Source organism: Plecotus auritus (genome assembly GCF_963455305.1).
Source record: "Plecotus auritus genome assembly, chromosome: 6".
Classification (NCBI taxonomy): domain Eukaryota; kingdom Metazoa; phylum Chordata; class Mammalia; order Chiroptera; family Vespertilionidae; genus Plecotus; species Plecotus auritus.
In genome coordinates, this window is record NC_137773.1 from 144,744,186 (window position 1) to 144,762,964 (window position 18,779).

The following is an 18,779-nucleotide window of genomic DNA, read 5'->3' on the forward strand; positions in this document are numbered from 1 at the left end:
TGTAAAAAGTGGTTTGTCACTGATTTATTAGAGTCACTCACTTTCTTAACACTTACATTAATAGTTTGAATTGTCTCTTTGTTTTTGCTCCCTAGGGAAGACGCTCCGCTCAGATACTGGATGGGAAAGAAATGTGCCTTTCTTTGGCAAAGTAAAACGATGATGGTGACCAAGGAAATTAATCATAGGTATCAGGTCCTGGAAGTTGAGAATCTGGACATTAAAAAACAAATCATCCACACCCTCTCAAACTCACCCCACTGGAAGTTTCCAGGTATTCCGTGTCCTAGTGCTTTGGGGGTGCTATGACAAGATCCCATAGACTGGTGGCTTAGAAACAACAAACATTTCCTCCTTACGGTCTCCCAGCACCGGCAGACTCAGTGTCAGGTGAGAGCTTGCTTCCTGGTTCACAGACAGCTGTCTTCTCGCTGTAACCTCACATGGCAGAGGGGGAGGGAGCTCTCTGGGGCCTCTTTTATAAGGGCACGAATCCCATTCAGGAGGGGTCTGCTCTCATGACCTCAGTACCTCCCCAAAGCTCCACCTCCTAAAACCATCATCTTGAGAATTAGGATTTCAACATATGAATTTTGGGTGGACACAACAGTATGTAACACCCTGTTTCAAGACAAGGGTTGTAAGGCACCAGAACTGGGGCGGCTCCAGGGGTCTGGCAGGATGAGCTAAAGCACAGGTTGTTGGGGTTGGGGTACCAGGTTCCTTGGCTCAAGAATCACATTTTAGGGTGGCAAAGTCCAGCTGGTGGGGCTTACCCACTGTGGTCAGGAGAGAGGGCTGGTAATAGACCACAATCATTTTCTTGCCTCATGTGCCCCCCCCCACCCCCTTTTTCCATTTATGGCTAATCCTGTTGGCAAAGAAGTAAAATCAAGATAGGCAAACTAATTTGCCTGAGCAGAGGTGTATTAGTCCAGCTCTGAAGTGGCAGGCACTTTTACTCAGTGCTGCTGTGTACGTTTCTACTATAGACAGAAAGTTCGAGTCCTCTCAGAATTCGTATGTTTAATGCCCAGATGGCTGTATTTGAAGATGGGGCTAAGGGGGAGCAAAAAACTTTTTTCTACTCTCAATGTCCTTTTGGCTGGTCTAATAATCAAATAGACATGAGACAAATTAGCAAGAGAAAATAACCAAATTTAATCACATACATATGTATAGGAAGCCCACACACATGAGGGGTTCAAAGACAGATAGCAATAATGAGATCTTTTTATTTATTATTATTATTTTTAAAAATCTTTATTATTCAGATTATTACAATTGTTCCTCTTTCCCCCCCACCATAGCTCCCCTCCACCTGGTTCCCACCCCACCCCAACCCACCCCGTGCCCTTACCCCCGCCCCCACTGTCCTCATCCATTGGTGTATAATTTTTGTCCAGTCTCTTTCCGCACCCCCCACACCTCTTTCCCCCCGAGGATTGTCAGTCCACTCCCTTTCTATGCCCATGATTCTATTATATTCACAAGATTATTCTGTTCATCAGATTTTTTTATTCACTTGATTTTTAGATTTACTTGTTGATAGATATGTATTTGTTGTTCATAATTTTTATCTTTACCTTTTTCTTCTTCTTCTTCTTCTTAAAGAATACCTTTCAGCATTTCATATAATACTGGTTTGGTGGTGATGAACTCCTTTAGCTTTTTCTTATCTGTGAAGCTCTTTATTTGCCCTTCAATTCTGAATGATGGCTTTGCTGGGTAGAATAATCTTGGTTGTAGGTTCTTGCTATTCATCACTTTGAATATTTCTTGCCACTCCCGTCTGGCCTGCATAGTTTCTGTTGAGAAATCAGCTGACAATCGTATGGGTGCTCCCTTGTAGGTAACTAACTGTTTTTCTCTTGCTGCTTTTAATATTCTCTCTTTGTCTTTTGCTCTTGGTATTTTAATTATGATGTGTCTTGGTGTGGTCCTCTTTGGGTTCCTTTTGTTTGGGGTTCTGTGTGCTTCCTGGACTTGTAAATCTATTTCTTTCACCAGGTGGGGGAAGTTTTCTGTCATTATTTCTTCAAATAGGTTTTCAGTATCTTGCTCTCTCTCTTCTTCTGGCACCCCCATAATTCGGTTGTTGGTACGCTTGAAGTTGTCCCAGAGGCTCCTTACACTATCTTCATATTTTTGGATTCTTTTTTCTTTTTGCTTTTCCGGTTGGGTGTTTTTGCTTCTTTGTATTTCAAATCTTTGACTTGATTCTTGCGATCCTCTAGTCTGCTGTTAGATCTCTGTATATTTTTTTTTTTTCAGTCAGTGTATGCTTAATTTCTAGTTGGTCCTTTTTCATATCCTCCAGGGTCTCACTAAATTTATTGGCCTTTTCTAGAAAATTCTTGAAAAACCTTATAACTGTGGTTTTGAACGCTGTATCCAGTCATTTGCTTTCCTCCATTTCTTTCATTTGTGATCTGTTTCTTTGTCTCCACATTTTGGCTGCTTCCATGAGTTGATAGAGTGGCTTTGTGTGCTAGGTGTCCTATAGGGCCCAGAGGCTCAGCCTCCCCCGTTACCTGAGGTGGACACTCTTGGTGCACCCCTTTGTGGGCTGTGTGCATAGTCTTGTTGTAGTTAAGCCTTGATTGTCGTTGGTATCACTGGGAGGAATTGACCTCCAGGCCAATTGGCTGTGAGGATCAGCTGTGTCTACGCTGGGAGAACTTCTGTGCTGGAGACACCCTTATGAGGCAAGACTTGCTTCAGTGGGGCTTTGGTGATCACTGATTCTACCCCAGAGTGTGTCCCTTATGGATCTGAGGAGTTGTAATCTGGATGGTCCTACTCGGACCCCTGGGTACACTGGCTCTTGGATCTCCAAGGAGGTGCTAATTTAGCCTCTGCCTGAGGCCACCCAGCAGGAGCTACAGAGAGTTCTGCAGATTCCTCTTCTTTGTTTGTGTTTTGGAGGTGCCCAGATGAGGCCTAGGTGTGAAGCAATGCAAGCTGCTGTGGGGCCTTGGGCCTTCTTTTGGATGTTCTGGGTCTCTCTGACTCAGCTGCAGTTTGATAGTTAAATTTAGATTTCAAAGGACCAGGCCATTCCTATGCAAAAGCCTCTGCGCACAGCTTGAATGGGATGGAGTCTCAGGGCGGAGCAAACAGCAATTGCTTCCCGTCAGCCCTGCCTTAAGAGGCCCCCGTGTCTTAGTGTCCCTTGGTAATCGCTGCAAGCACCTCTGAGAGAAAGCTGCCCTTGAGTTCCGCCCACTGCCAGACAATCTAGTTTCTCCCCGTATGAGTCTGAGTCCCCCGAGTCTCGCCCAGAACTGGAGTTCAGAGCAGTCGGGAGCTTGTGTCTCCCTCCAGCTTGAGAAAGCCAGCAGCGTACTCAGTTGCCAGCCCTCTCCACGCGCATGCCTCTGTATCTCTGCCTCCTGTAGCTCCTCTGAGTCTCAGTGTGCTTTTCTCTTTCCTTCTAGTTGTAGAATTTCCACTTAGCCAGTCTTCCTGTGGTTCTGGATGATGTCTGTTTTGTCTTTTAGTTGTATTTTTGAAGTTGTTGCACGAGGTGGCAAGTTCAGATGTTTACCTATGCCGCTATCTTGGTTTCTCTGAATAATGAGATCTATATGACACTCTGAGCTAAGGATCACCTTGAGGCTTCAGAGGGAAGGAAGGTCATTGCAGGACAAGAAGAAGAGCAGATGTTCAGTAATTAGTCATTTGTCCTGCCCTACAGATAGGTCAAACAAAGGTTATCTCTAAAAATCTCTTATTTTGGTCAAGGCCCCTAATTCAAATTCTCCTAGATAGTTAAGATGGGGTAGAAGTTTCTTCTGAGCTCACAAGGTCTTGGTGGCCTTTGGTTAAAAGCAATTCACATACCAGGTACATCTTGGGGCAACTCATTCTGAACCCCTACTGTCCTCTTAGGACAGGGGTGGGGAACCTTGTTTCTACCAATGGCCATTTAGGTATTTATAACATCATTTGCAGGCCATACTAAATTATCAACTTAAAAATTAGCCTGCTATATTTGGTCAAACATTTACTTAACTCACCCCTAATGCCTCAGCAGGGCCAGACCAAATGATTTTGTGGGCCTTGTATGGCCTGCTGGTCGGAGGTTCCCCACCCCTGTCTTAGGAAGTAATTAAGGTTTAAATGAGGTCATAAAGGTGGGTCCCTGATCAGATAGAATTAGTGTCCTTATTGGAGAGAGACCAGAGAATGCTGCACGTGTGTGTGTGTGCGTGTGTGTGTGTGTGTGTGAGCGTATGTGCGCGTGTGTATGTACCCAGAAAGGCCACGTGAGGACACAGCAAGAGGGCGGCCATCTGTAAGCCAGAAAGAGAGCTCTTAATAGGAACTGAATCAGCTGGCACTTTGAGCTGGGATTTCCAGCCTCCAGAGCTGTGAGAAAATAACTGTGTTCTTTAAACCATCCAGCCTGTGGTATTTTGTTATGGCAGCCCGAGCAGACTGATACATTACCCAGAAGAATGCAGAAGAGCTAAAATGCACTGGATGCACTCAACAAAAATTAAGGTTCTAGTGAATGTAAATGTTAGAGCCTGTCACAGTCAGCCTTAGAGGAAGAGAAGAGCCTAGACATGTACTTGGTGTGGGTTTTGTTGTTGCGATTGCTAAGATCCTGAGTAATGAGATGAACTTACAAGAGGTTCTGTGTGCCAACCACTGACCTCAGGGCATGGCTCAGCGGGAGCAGTTTGCACCCTGTCCAGGTTGCTGTGAAGAATGACAGGGCAGGCGCTCTCTGTGGTCAGCTCTGACCCTGGCTTTTGTGGCTCTCAAGGAAAACAAATCCAGAACCCTAAGACTAAGCCTTAATGCCCCTTTCAGCAGAAAACTAGTTGGAACAACCAGAATAGATCTTCACATTTCTTCCCTGCATCCTTGTCACTTTTTAAAAAAATCTTTACCAAAGGATGTTTTCATTTATATATATATATGTGTGTGTATACTCACACACACACACACACACATATATATATGCATATATATATATATGCATATATATATATACACATATATATATATGCATATATATATATATATACATATATATATATATATGTATATATATATATATATATATATGAGAGAGAGGGAGGGAGGGGAGAGAGAGAGAGAGAAAGATCAATGTGAGAGAGAAACATTGATCAGTTGCCTCCCACACGTGCCCTGACTCGGGATCAAACCCACATCCTAGGTATGTGCCTTGACCAGGAATTGAACCCACAACCACTTGGTGCACAGGATGATGCTCAACCAACTGTGCCACCTGGCCAGGGCTCCTGGTCTTCACTTTTCCAGTCCCACACTTCTCAGATCTGTCCCTGCCTGCCACACAGCAATCCCTTAAAAGGGTGCTTTTACATTTCCAATGATTTCTTTAAAAGAAAATCACAGATTCACTTAGTTATTTAGAAACCAAAGTTACAATACAGGACTTCATAAATCGGACCATGGCTTCTTAAGAATCTTGGTAGAAAATAGCAGAGGGAAAGTAATATTTGATAGCAAACATTGTTTTTCAGCTTCCTTTTGTGTATTTGTTGGGGTGACTGAATTATCAAATTCAACTAATAACCTGTATAATTTTGATACCATGAAAATACCTAAATGGGGGATTACCATTGTATTTGTGAATCTGTGTTCATTACAAGTTCTTTGAGCTCATTTCCACAAAGTAACCTTGACTTCAGCTCTTTTTTTAAATAGGGCACGTCAGTGAATAATTTTTTTTTTTAAATTGAGATACAGACCTAGCCAGTTTGGCTCAGTGGACAGAGCATTGGACTGTGGACCAAAGGGTCCCGGGTTTGAGTCTGTTCAAGGGCACGTACCTCGGTTGTAGGCTCCTCCCCAACCCGGGTCCTGGTCAGGGCGTGTGCAGGAGGCAACCAATTAATGTGTTTCTCTCAAAGCGATGTTTCTCTGTGTCTTTCCCTCTCTCTTCCACTCTCCCTAAAAATCAATGGAAAAATATCCTCGGGTGAGGATTAAAAATAAATAAATAAATAAAAGAAATTGAGATACAATTGACATATAACATTATGTTAGTTTCAGGTGTCGAACATAATGATTTCATATACGTATATATTGTGACATGATCACCACAGCAAGTCTAGTGCACTGGGAGAGGAGACCAACCCTCAGAAGGGAAGCAGAGTGATGAGCAGCAAACTCGGGTTCTCCTGATGACGTGGTCTGCACCCCTGACTGCAGCCATCTCTGAAGACCACACCACCTGCTGACACGCCAGTTATGTGAGCCAATAAAACCCTAGTTAACTTTAATTTTGTTTGGGTTGCTTTCTGATTTGCATGCTGCACTAGTTTCCTATTGCTGCTGTAACCAATGACCACCAACTTAGTGGCTTCAAACAACACAACTGTATTATCTTCCACTGTTGGAGGTCAGAAGTCTGAAAGGTCTAAGAGGCCAAAGTGAAGGCATCGGCAGAGCTGCGTCCTTCTGGAGGCTCTGGGAAGAATCTGCTTCCTAGCCCTATCCAGCATCTGCATTCCTGGCTCATGGCCCCTTCCTCACGTCACTGCCACCTCTCCTCCTACTGTCACCTTTTCTCTCTGACTATGACCCTCCTGCCTCCCTCTCATAAAGACCCTGGCAATTACACTGGACCCGCTCAGCTAACCCGGGATAATCCCCTAAGCAAGAGCCTTAATTCGCTCACATCTGCAAAGTCCCTTTTGCCATGAAGGTCACATAGTCACAGATTCTGAAGATCCAGACAAGAATATCTTTGGGGTCTCTTGTTCTGGTCTCACGCAGCCTCAGGAAGCAGACTCGCGATGGACCACTGGGAAGGTCACTCAGTGGCAAAGCAGTGTCCTTCTAGTTCTCCAGCGCTTACCTGGGAGTGCGTGAGGGGGACCGCTGGCGTCTGGCGAGGCTGTGGCTGGCGGGCCTCTGCCCCTCATCTCGGCATACTCTGCTATGGGCCTGAGGAGGGCCAGCGCTCCGGAACACTGCAAGTAATTGCCATCAAGGTGCAGCTCGCTGGGGAAGGGGCCAAATACACGGCTCGTTAGATGTTATTTCCACTCTCTCAGATCAGGATTTGAGGTCTCCACCTCATAAAATAAAATGCTAATATTTAGACCTCGTTATAAAATAATAAATAACCACAATAAATAATAGACCATGGCATAAAACATAGACCTGGTGGCCACGTTATGGCCAGAGACATGCATTGAACACGACATCCCTGAATCTCAAATGTAAGTAGAGGGTCTTTTTTTTTTTTTTTTTTATACATTTTATTGATTTTTTACAGAGATGAAGATAGAGGGATAGAGAGTTAGAAACATTGATCAGCTGCCTCCTGCACACCCCCTCCTGGGGATGTGCCCACAACCAAGGTACATGCCCTTGACCAGAATTGAACCTGGGACCCTTCAGTCCACAGGCCGACACTCTATCCACTGAGCCAAACCGGTTAGGGCGTAAGTAGAGGATCTTGCTCTTATCATTAAGAAGAAGAAAACACAACATAACGAGAGGAGAGAAAAAGATGATTAGAAACATAATGAAAAGTCAGGGGAACTAGTGGGCTCTGTCAATAAGCTGGTTATATAATTCCAGACAGAACAGCGCCAGGAGGCAGGCTGGGCGACAGGGGACGCCTCTCACCAAACGGCACTCCGGCAGATGACAGAGCCCAGGCGTGGCCCGCTCTGTGGCCCCAGACCACAGTAGCGCAGGCTGAGGCCTTGAAGGCTGTGGTTGTTCTCCAGGCCTGAGAAAATGCTCTCAATTTCTTCACTTTCAAATCTGAAAGGAAATGACAGAAACAAATTAGTGACTTTTAAGACCTATGTACCCACTGGATTAGTAATTTTCAAGCACCTCTAGGGCAGTTAGAGGCACTTTTGCTGATCCTTGATTTGGGCTTCCTGAGCCAGGGCTGGCTCTGGGTGGGCTGGGTTAACAGAGGGGGCTGCCTGTGTGTGGAGGAAGGGGGCCTGGAGTCTGCCTTCTGAGCAAAGAGCAGTGGATGGTTTGAGTAGCCATTCAAGGGAGCAGATGGAGAGCGAGCTCTGAACCCTGCGGTCAGGAGAGATAGCCCAGCTGGCAGGGCCGAAGGAGTCTGGGAAGGCTCAATGGTAACAGGACTCTGTAAGGAGGGGCCTTAATTTTTTTTTTTTAATTGATTTCAGAAAGAGCAAGGAAGAGATAGGGAGGGAGAAAAACATTGATGAGAGAGAAGGAATCATTGATCGGCTGCCTCCTGCACCCCCTCCTGGGGATCAAGCCTGCAACCCAGGCATGTGCCTTGACCCAGAATTGAACAGCGAACTCCTGGCTCATGGATCGATGCTCCACAACTCAGCCACACGGGCCAGGCAGGAGTGGCCTTTTAAAATTTGTCCAGAGCAGGTTCAGGGAAGTCCAACCTCCCAGTCCTCCTTCCATGACCCTGGGTTGTGCCTCCCCTCCCATTGCACCGTCCCTAGAGGCTGTGGTTTCCCTTAGCCACACGACCGCTAAGCTTTATATGGACATCTTTTGTGCTATTCAGCGTCCACCTTACATTTTGCATCATCAAGAAGAGCACGTCTCCTCTCCGCTGCTAGCCTGAGGGCTCCCTCGGACAGCAGCCTCACCCTGTGTATATTTGCATCTTTCTTAGCAATGAGCACAGGGTCTTGCACAGACAGGCCTTGGACAAATATTTGTTGAAAGAATAAATGAATGAAAAGGCTCTTTTGTGAGAACCCTAACATTCACTCAGGAACATTAACTCCAAGGCGGTTTTACAGTGTCCTCTTTCAATGATGACTTGATAAGACGCAAGGAAATGGGACATTGCCCTCCCCTGCCTTCGCCTCCCCCAGCTGACAGCAGTCAGAGCCTTACTTGCAGTAATCGAGGACAAGAGAATGCAAACTGCTGAACTGCAGAGCCTGCCCAAGCCTCCCCAGAGACCACAGATCCATCTTGCAATCAATGAGTTCTAGGGTGGTCAGTGGGCAGGGGGTGTGCCCCTTCAATTCCAGAAGCAAAGCCTGAGAATGCAAAGTAAAGGGTTCCTATGTAATAAAGATTAATATGTTCTGTGTTCATGTTACTTAAAAGTCAATTATCTTAAATACCTCAACATTTTTGCTTCTAAAATAACTTTCTACTTACCCAAGGAGAAAGTGGCATGCAAACAGAATAATTTCCCTTAAAAATGAAGACTCATCAAAGAATTATATAGGAGCCCTAGTCGGTTTGGCTCAGTGGATAGAGCGTTGGCCTGCAAACTGAAAGGTCCCAGGTTTGATTCTGGTCAAGGGCACATGCCTGGGTTGTGGGTTCCATCCCCAGTGGGGGACCTGCAGAAGGCAGCCAATCTATGATTCCCTCTCATCATGGATGTTTCCATTGATCTCTCTCTCTCCCTTCGTTCCTCTCTGAAATCAATAAAAATATATTAAAAAAAACACACACGTATTATTTTTTTAAAAAAAGGAATTATATGGGAAACACCAAGCTTTATGATGAGATAAGATATGTTGTAGCATATCTTTTAGATGTCATTAAGGGCTAAATGGTGCCCCTTCCCACTTTCATATGTTGAAGTTCTAATTGCCAGCACCTCAGCATGTAATTATATTTGCTGAGGCAGTTCCTTTAAAGAGGTAATTAAGTTAAAATGAGGTCATTAGGATGACCCTAATGCAGTGGTCAGCAAACTCATTAGTCAACAGAGCCAAATATCAACAGTACAACGATTGAAATTTCTTTTGAAGAGACAAATTTTTATACTTAAACTTCTTCTAACACCACTTCTTCAAAATAGACTCGCCCAGGCCGTGGTATTTTGTGGAAGAGCCACACTCAAGGGGCCAAAGAGCCACATGTGGCTCGCAAGCCGCAGTTTGCTGACCACTGCCCTAATGGAATCTGACTGGTGTCCTTATGGGAAAAGGAAATTCGGGCACAGACTTGTGCAGAGGGAAGACCATGGGAAGACACAGGGAAAAGATCACCATTTACAAGCCAAGGAGAGAGGCCTCAGAAGAAACCGACCCTGCTGGCACCTTGGGCTCAGACTTCTAGCCTCTAGAACTGTGGGAAAACACATTTCTATTGTTTGAGCCACGCAATCTGTGGCACTTTGTCATGGCAGCCCTAGCAAACCAGCACAGGTGTTCATAGTCTGACCAACACGTGTTTATCCTCCTGTGGTGGTGTTCTTTAAAGTAGAGAAGTATTGCTGTGCCAATCTTACACTCAGATAACGTTATAATAGTTAAATGCTCTCACCAATGATTCATTTTCATACTTATAGATATTACCAGGATTTGGGGGTCTGCTCAGAACTAGGCTGTGCAAATGCAGGAACTAGGTGCTGCTCACATTGACACAGCTGGACTGGGGGCGACACGTGAGCGTTTGGAGCCATCTCCTGTTCCCTGGGTTCCTGAATGGAGGGGTCAACGGCAAGGTCGTTTCTTGTGGTAACAAATGATCCCAGTCAGTTAAATCCCTACCTTCCTGACAGGAAAGGGCCATTAAAGCTACAAATCATGAAGGCCCCCTTTTAGCAATAAGAATCACCACCACCTGAGGATTCCTTCCGTTCTGAATTTAGGCCTAAGAGAGGCCGTGGTGAGGTCTGGAGGATTTAGGGTTTTTTGAGCTAATGACACGTTGGTCAGAGATAGGATTCCAAATTATACCTCGGCTGAGAATAAAAAAGCACTCGCAACCTCGACCTTAGCGCTGTGCCCCCGGCCTCTTTAATGAGGGAAGGCCTGGGCTGAGTGCTGATTGGATTTCTCACGCTGCTTCCGACAGAGGATCCCTTGCGGCACGCACGTCACTGCCTCTGGTCATGTTGGTCTGTGCAAAACAGGCTCTACCAGGTCCCAGAGATCTGAACCAGTGGTTTGCCGTGTCCCTCCCGGGGCTCAAGCCCTGCTGCGGGCAAGACCACAGCCATCTACAGAGGACTTTCTCAGCAGCCGCCATATCGCCACGAGGGCCACGCTTTCCGGAACTGTGAAGCGTCACTTTTAACATCAGGGACAGCGCTGTATTTCCGACTTGAATGGACTGGGTACCCTGACTGGCCCTCTGAATGAAAACAACTAAAAATTCTGGTTATATATTTCAAATCGTCGTAAATTGTGGTCAAATACTAGTACACATAACATAAAATGTACCATCTTCACCATTTTTAAGTGTGCAGTTCAGTGGCGTTAAGTACATTCACACTGTTGTGCAACTGTCAGCACCTTCCGTCTCCAGAACTTTTTCGTTTTACAAAACGGAAACTCTGTGCCCAATAAATCACACTCATTCTCCGCTCCCCCGGCCCCTGGCAACTAACTGCCACTCCTTCTGTCTCTGAATCTGACCACTCCGGGGACCTCATGTAAGTGGAATGATTTAGTATTTGTCCTTTTGTGACTGACTTATTTAACTTACGATAAGTTCTTCAAGGTCCATGCTGTAGCATGTGTCAGCATTTTTAAGCTGAATAATATTCTATTGTATGTATATACCACATTTTTTTTTTCCATTTGCCTGTCCATTTGGATTGTTTCCACCTTTGACAATGTGAATGTTGCTATGAATATGAGAGTACAAATATCTCTTTGAGACCCTGTTTTCAATTCTTTTGGCCATATACCCAGAAATGGAATTGCTGGATTGTATGATAATCCTATTTTAATTTTTTGAGGAACCTCTGTACTGTTTTCCATAGTGGCTGCATCGTTTTACATTCCTACCAACAGCGCACAAGGGTTCCAATTTCTCCACATCCTCATCAACATGTTATTTCCGCTCTTTTTTTATAGTAACCACCCTAGTTTACATGAGGTGGTATCTCATTGTGGTTTTGACATGCATTTCTACAGTGATTAGTGGTGATGTGGAGCATCTAGTGTGTATTGGTCATTTGTATATCTCCTTGGAGAATGCCTACTCAGGTCTTTTGCCCATTTTTAATTCAGGTTGCTTGTTTTGTTGTTGGTGAGGTGTAGGAGTTCTCTGTATACCCTGGCTATTAACCCTTTATCAGATATGTGATTTGCCATCATTTTCTGCCATTCCACGGGTTGCCTTTTCATTCTGTTGTCTGTGCCTTTCGATGCATAGAAGTGTTGAGTTTGGGTGAAGTCAATTCACCTAGCTTTTCTTTTGTTGCCTGCGCTGTTAGTGTCATATCCAAGAAATCACTGCTAAATCACTGCTAATCCCAACACCATAAAGCTTTTCTTCTAAGAGTGTTAAAAAATACTTTTTAAAAAAATGTGCAGACTGACTGGCAGGTTAGTGAGGAATAGCCCAAGGTCCATGAATGAGACAGGTGGGAGCCTGGAGGAGGACGTGGGCATGAAGCCAGCTTTCCCTCTGAGAGCATCATTAAAGCAGAGGATTGTGCCTCTGGGCAGTGGATGGGGGAAGAAGCGAGATGAAGCTTAGCTATTGTATTTGTAAAACTCACAATGTTTATGCCTTAATAAAGTATATTTCACAAAATATACAAGGATGTCAGTTCTATTATTTTCTGTACTTTTATCTGTTTGAAATGTTTCATTAAAATACATTGTTTCTTATTTCTTTTTTAAAGAAAACCTTGGAGTGTATCAGTCAACAACCAAATAAATGATAGCTGGAACACATGATGTAATATGCTTACTGTCAATTTTAAGATTAATCAAATAAAGTTTTTAAAATGCATGACTCACGAGTCTGGCAATCTCCGGGTTGCTCAGTTGAAGTCCCCAGATGCAGATCTGCTTCCCCAGCATGTAACACTCATCTCGAATTGTCATGAGCAAAGGTTCCAAAGAAATTGGTAGGGTGCTTGGCTGGGAGTCATCGGGTTTTACAAGTACAAACTGGTGTAAGAGAAAAACCACAGGTGGGTATCATAAAGAGACATCCAGCCCTAGCCGGTTTGGCTCAGTGGATAGAGTGTTGGCCCTAGGACTGAGGGTCTGGTTCGTTTCCAGTCAAGGGCATGTACCTTGGTTGCAGGCTTGGTCCCTGGCCCTGCTGGGGATGCATGCGGGAGGCAACCAATCGATGTGTCTCTCTCACATCGATGTTTCTCTCTCTCTGTCTCCCCCGCTCCCTTCCACTCTCTCCAAAAAATCAATGGAAAAATATCCTTGGGTGAGGATAAACAAAACAAACCAAAACCAGAAACAATAAAGAGACATCATGCATCTGAATATGTGGAGGAAGAACACTGTCATTAGACAACATTAGAAGAACATTTAAATAGTTACTAATTGTGGGACAGGAGTGCATTGGTGTGCATGGTGTGCACTCAACACAACGTATGAAGTTACTGCCATACCCAGACGTCCATGAAAAGACCTACAGGGCAGAGATGTTTCCAGCAGGTTACTACCCATTATTGGGCCAGGACAGTGGTCGGCAAACTCATTAGTCAGCAGAGCCAAATATCAGCAGAACAATGATTGAAATTTCTTTTGAGAGCCAAATTTTTTAAACTTAAACTTCTTCTAACGCCACTTCTTCAAAATAGACTCGCCCAGGCCGTGGTATTTTGTGGAAGAGCCACACTCAAGGGGCCAAAGAGCCGCATGTGGCTCACAAGCCACAGTTTGCTGACCACTGGGCCAGGAAATCAATTTCATTTTTTTTCTTTAATGAAGCAGGAAAGAAGAAATTATCTGAATGTATTATAAGCAGTAAGAAATAACTGTCTTATGAGACTTTTCATGATATTCAAAATCAAAATGGAACCCAACCAAAGCAATCCAGCAGTTCTTATATACTGGGTCAGAATGTTAATTGTATTTCTAATGGTGATTGTAATTTATTTTATTTACTTATTAGAGGCCCGGTGCACAAAATTCGTGCATGGGGTCAGGGGGTCCCCTCAGCCCAGCCTGCACCCTCTTCAATCTGGGACCCCCTTGGGTGATGTCCGCTGCCGGTTTAGGCCCGATCCTGGGGATCGGGCCTAAACCACAGTCAGACATCCCTCTCACAATCCTGGACCACTGGCTCCTAATTGCTCACCTGCCTGCCTGCCTGGTCGCCCCTAACTGCCTCCCCTGACGGCCTGATCACTTCTCACTGCCTCTGCGTGCTGGCCTGATTGCCCCTAACTGCCTCCCCTCCATTGGCCTGGTTGCCCACAACTTCCCCCCTCTGTTGGCCTGGTTGCCCCTAACTGCCCCCTCCCCTGCTGGCCTGGTCACCTCTTACTGCCCCCCCACTGCTGGCCTGGTTGCCCCCAACTGTCCCCCTCTGCTGGCCTAGTCACCCCTAACTGCCCCCCGCCCCAGCCAGCCTGGTCACCCCCAACTGCCCCCTGCCCCCGCTGGCCTGGTCGCCCCACACAGCCTGCTTGTTCAGTTGTTTGGTTGTCCCTCACTAACCCCCCTGCTGGCCTGGTCATAGGCAGCCATCTTGTGAGGGTGTGGTGGCCAATTTGCATATTACCTATTTATTATATAGGACTTTTGTTAATCCTTACCCGAGGATATATTTTCCATTGACTTGTAGAAAGAGTGGGAGAGATGGAGGGAGGGAGGGAGGGAGAAAGAGAGAGAGAGAGAGAGAGAGGGAGAGAGGGAGAGAGGGAGAGGGGGAGAGAGAGAGAGAGAGAGAGGGAGAGAGGGAGAGGGGGAGAGAGAGAGAGAGAGAGAGAGAGAGGGAGAGAGAGCGCGCGAGAGAGAGAGAGATTTATGTGAGAGAGACACATTGATTGGTTTATGCCTCCTGCACCTGTCCTGACCTGGGCCTGGAATCGAACCCACAATCCTTCAGTGCGTGGGCCAATGAGCCACAGGGCGGTGATTATAATTTAAAATGTTTGGAAAACATTGCTGAAGGGACTATAAATCTGAACAAAATTTATAATTAACCCCTATGGTTTAGTAGTGGAGGCTAATTATAAAAACTCCTCCCTGGGGATGAGCAGGAAGTAGAAAGACCTGGGAGGGGAGAGGGGGAAGAGAAGAGTAGGGGAGGAGAGAGGGGGAGGTGAAGGGAGAGGCAAGGGGCAGCTGCCTGGGAAATGGAAGTTCAGGTGAAAGAGCGAGATGGCTGGAGAGGAACTTTAGGAGGTTCTTTTTGTGTGGAGTGCAATGTGGTCATCCTCCCATTCCCCTAAAAAACAACCAGGAAACATATGGGTGGGATGGATTTGGGTCAAAGTCACCTAAATAAGGAACTTTTAATTTTTTCTTAAGTACCTAATTTTGTTTAATGTGTTGTCTTGTTAGCACTCAACATTTTAGGAAATCAGTAGGTATTTGATTATTGAAACATGGACTGTCTTTCTGCGCTGGTGACCATTTAGTTTCAGTGTCTCTTTCCCCTCACACCCAATCCCTAGGTGTAATCTCAGAAAAAAATATGGCATTAGATTTTTTTTGAAAACCCAGTGCTTTTTGAATCAGAATTATGTGTTTGCTGACCTCACTCCAAGTGAGATGAGAGGCATGGGCGATGCAGGTCTGGCCTGATGATGTGGACCCGTCGGCGGTCAAGGGAAGGAGACACTGGAGGAATCGAGTGGGGTAGCTGGAGTGCTGGGGAGGGAGGTCCTGCAATGAGGACAAAAATGATGCTCTGGGGCGGGGCTTTCCAGATGTAGAGTGGGGGAGGGGCAGGTTGGTCACTCCTATGTGAAGGGGTGTGAGAAAAGGCAGGCCTGAAGGGAGGACTGCGATGGCAGCTTTGGCAGTAGGAGTGGCAAGGTAGGAGACGTGCTGAGCAGGCCCTTGGTACCTGAGCCAGGCTCTGGTCTTCAGGCAGGAACACAGAGGGGGTGGCGCCACCAGTTTGGGGCTTCGGGGGCCGAGGACCCATGTTCCTTGGGAGTAAACTCTAGTCCGTTCATGTCAGATAAGAATGAGGAGAGGAGACCATCCGCTCACCTTCCTGAGAATCTGTTCATTGTTGATGCTGGTTTTCAAGTCCTTTCTGATGGCTGGGCACACGGACGTCTGCGCCTGTGCACAATGCTTCTCGTAGGTTTTCAGGAACTTTTGAAGAATTGGAACGACGGGCAGGGGTGCTCCTTCACTGCTGTATTTTGCCGTCTTTTCTCTTGGCATTGTTTTATAGTGTTAGATTCCACTTGGATTCTGAAAACAGTAACTTGCCCTGAAACCCAACACACAGATATCTAATTTTTAAGGAGCAGCTTACACGTCCCCCACCCCCCAAAACTGGCAAATATTGCTGCACACCCTTCTCTGACAATTTTAAGGTGCTTCATTTGTCTTAAAATGGGAGTGGGAATTAAGATAGAGATAGCCAAGTGGAATTTTTCCATTTCCAATTTCTATATTCATGGATCCATGTTCTCTCTTTTAAAATGAGGGCAGTATCCATGGAACTCACTTCTAAAGGAACGCAGTTAATCTGAATAGTGGGTACTAAATGTTACCAAGGACGTATTTACTTAAAGTTGGCATAGTTCTCTTTAGGGACATAACTCTTGCCAGGCAGTGTCACAGTGGTTAAGAACACAGGCTTTGGAGGGAGCAGGCCTGGATTTTAGTCTTCTCTTCACCACTTGACTTACCGGGCGGCCTCAGAGGCGTGATGAAGTCTCTTCCAGCCTGTAGAACAGCTTTTGGTTGTCAGAAGGATTAAGTGAGATTATAAAGCACAACATCTGGCACATCGTGGAGTGCTCGGTAAACTTTATTGTTATTAATGATTTATTATTATTCTGCTGGCCCAGGACGTTACCCAAGCAGCCCTGCTTTGGCCTCTGAATTACCCAGTCCCAAAGGGTCCCTGCATGTGATAACTTAATGGTTGAGTCTCTGAACTGGGTTCACAGAGACAAAGTTTATGGCAATTATTAGAGTTTCACCAAATGGGAAAGTTTCCAGCTACAGATTGTCCAAAAATGTATTTGTTCTTTTCCATCAAAGGGGACTCCCCTTGTTGAAGCGAGACCTGGTGAACCACCCCAAAGAAACTGGAAGGAGGCAGGGGCTGTTCAGAAAAGCAGACATCGAAAAGAATACCACTTCTTTGCTACCTCTACCATCACTTTCCACCTGCACCTCAGGTCTGTTCTCCAGTTGCCAGAATTATGATTTTCAAATGTAAGCCAGATCATGTGCTTCTTCTGCTTAAATCTCTACAATGGTCTCCTATTACATTTATCTTTACAGAATTTTATGTACACTTATTCTATCACTTATTGAGAGAGGTATATAAATGTGAATGTCTACTTCTGCTATTAATTCTATAAATTTTTGTTTTACATATTTTAAAGCTGTTATTAGATGCCCACAATTTTAAAATATGTTTTTATTGATTTCAGAGAGGAAGGGAGAGGGAGAGGGGGATAGAAAAATCAATGCTGAGAGAGAATCATTGACCGACCGCCTCCTGCACTCTCCCTACTGGGAATCAAGCCCGCAACCCGGACATGTACTGCCACCAGGAATCGAACCATTACCTCCTGGTTCATAGGTCAACGCTCAACCACGAAGCCACACTGGCGTGGCAGGTGCCTACAAATTTAGAACTGATAAATCTTCTTGGGGGAATCTACCCTTTTCTCATTCTTTAACATTCCTCTTTATCTCTAGAAATGCTTCGTGTCTTAGAGCCACAGCTCCAGACTGTACTGAGGTGCTTGGAGGTGTTGCAAACTTACAGGGTGCTTTAATTATTTGACATTTTTTCTTTCTTTCTTTCTTTCTTTCTTTCTTTCTTTCTTTCTTTCTTTCTTTCTTTCTTTCTTCCTCTCTTTTTACTGGATTTATTGGGGTGACATTGGTTAATAAAATTATATAAGTTTCAGGCGCACAATTCTATAATAAACCGTCTGTATATTGTATAGCGTGTTCATCACCCCAAGTCAAGTCTCCTTCCATCACCAAGGATATTTGAAATTTTCAAGAAAAAATAGCAACATCTGTTAGATGCCATGTGAGCTACATGGGGTAGTTCACAGTTGCAACTTGGATCACACTTGTATTACTATCCTATTGCTGCATAACAAAATTACCCCATCATAAGTGAAAAATATTTTAAAAAGAGAGAATGAACCCAGCAGAATGCAGACACTCAGGGACCTGGGGCAAAGGAAAAAAATCACAAAATCATAGCTCTGGTTGGGACTTTACAGATTGTCTAATCCAGGGAAGCCATCGTTAGGATAACCAGCTGTCCCAGGACTGTGAGTGCTAACACTAGGAAAGTATTGGACAACCAGGATGGTTATTCACCCTACCACCCCCTCTCCACGGCCATCACCCAGCTGTGGCCTCAGAACTCTGCTCACTGCTATGCTCCAGGAAGCTGCTGCAGAGCAACCAAACTTGGCAGCTACCTAAAACCTATTTGCCATCTCAGGGGCACTTGTCTAGCTTTTTGTTTGACACATAACAAAAATGAGCCCCCGGAAGCAAAGAAGGGACTTACTCTGGCTGAGAACAGAACCAGGCCTGCGGACTCCTGACTGCTTTTAGTAAGCATCCCAGGTGATGTTATCATCAGGCAATTGGCAAACACTGACAAGGCAAACAGGTGGGGAGCAGGTGGACAGGCTTTGGGTCAAAAGGAACCTGTTTGAATCCTATATTTGTTCTGTCAATTATTGGTGGGGTGATTATGGGTAATCAATTCACTTCCTCGAGTCATTTTCTTCATCTGTAAAAAGGGTGGAAATATTACCTCTTTGGCATTTGTGAGGATTAAATGAGATAACATATGTAAAGCTTTTTCATCAGTAACATGGGGATGACGATGGTAAAGAATCATTATGAAGACGAATGAGTTAGAATGACAGACGCTCAGAATAGAGCTTG

At 45.1% G+C, this 18,779-nt stretch overlaps 1 protein-coding gene across 1 annotated transcript in view; it reads right to left on the minus strand.

Annotated features, from left to right (window-relative positions):
* LOC308251846 (uncharacterized protein) overlaps positions 1-18,493 on the minus strand; it is a gene marked incomplete at its 3' end in the record, with an annotated part of 35,433 nt that extends 16,940 nt beyond the window's left edge. Inside the window, exons 1-6 of the mRNA XM_080675522.1 lie at positions 18,394-18,493; positions 15,876-16,104; positions 12,699-12,851; positions 8,869-9,017; positions 7,642-7,782; positions 6,863-7,008 (exon numbers count right to left, since the gene is read on the minus strand). Of these exons, the coding sequence (XP_080531648.1) occupies positions 6,863-7,008; positions 7,642-7,782; positions 8,869-9,017; positions 12,699-12,851; positions 15,876-16,055 (769 nt within the window). The 5' untranslated portion in view covers positions 16,056-16,104; positions 18,394-18,493. The remainder of the gene's footprint in view (positions 1-6,862; positions 7,009-7,641; positions 7,783-8,868; positions 9,018-12,698; positions 12,852-15,875; positions 16,105-18,393) is intronic.
* Positions 18,494-18,779: the final 286 nt, after the last annotated feature.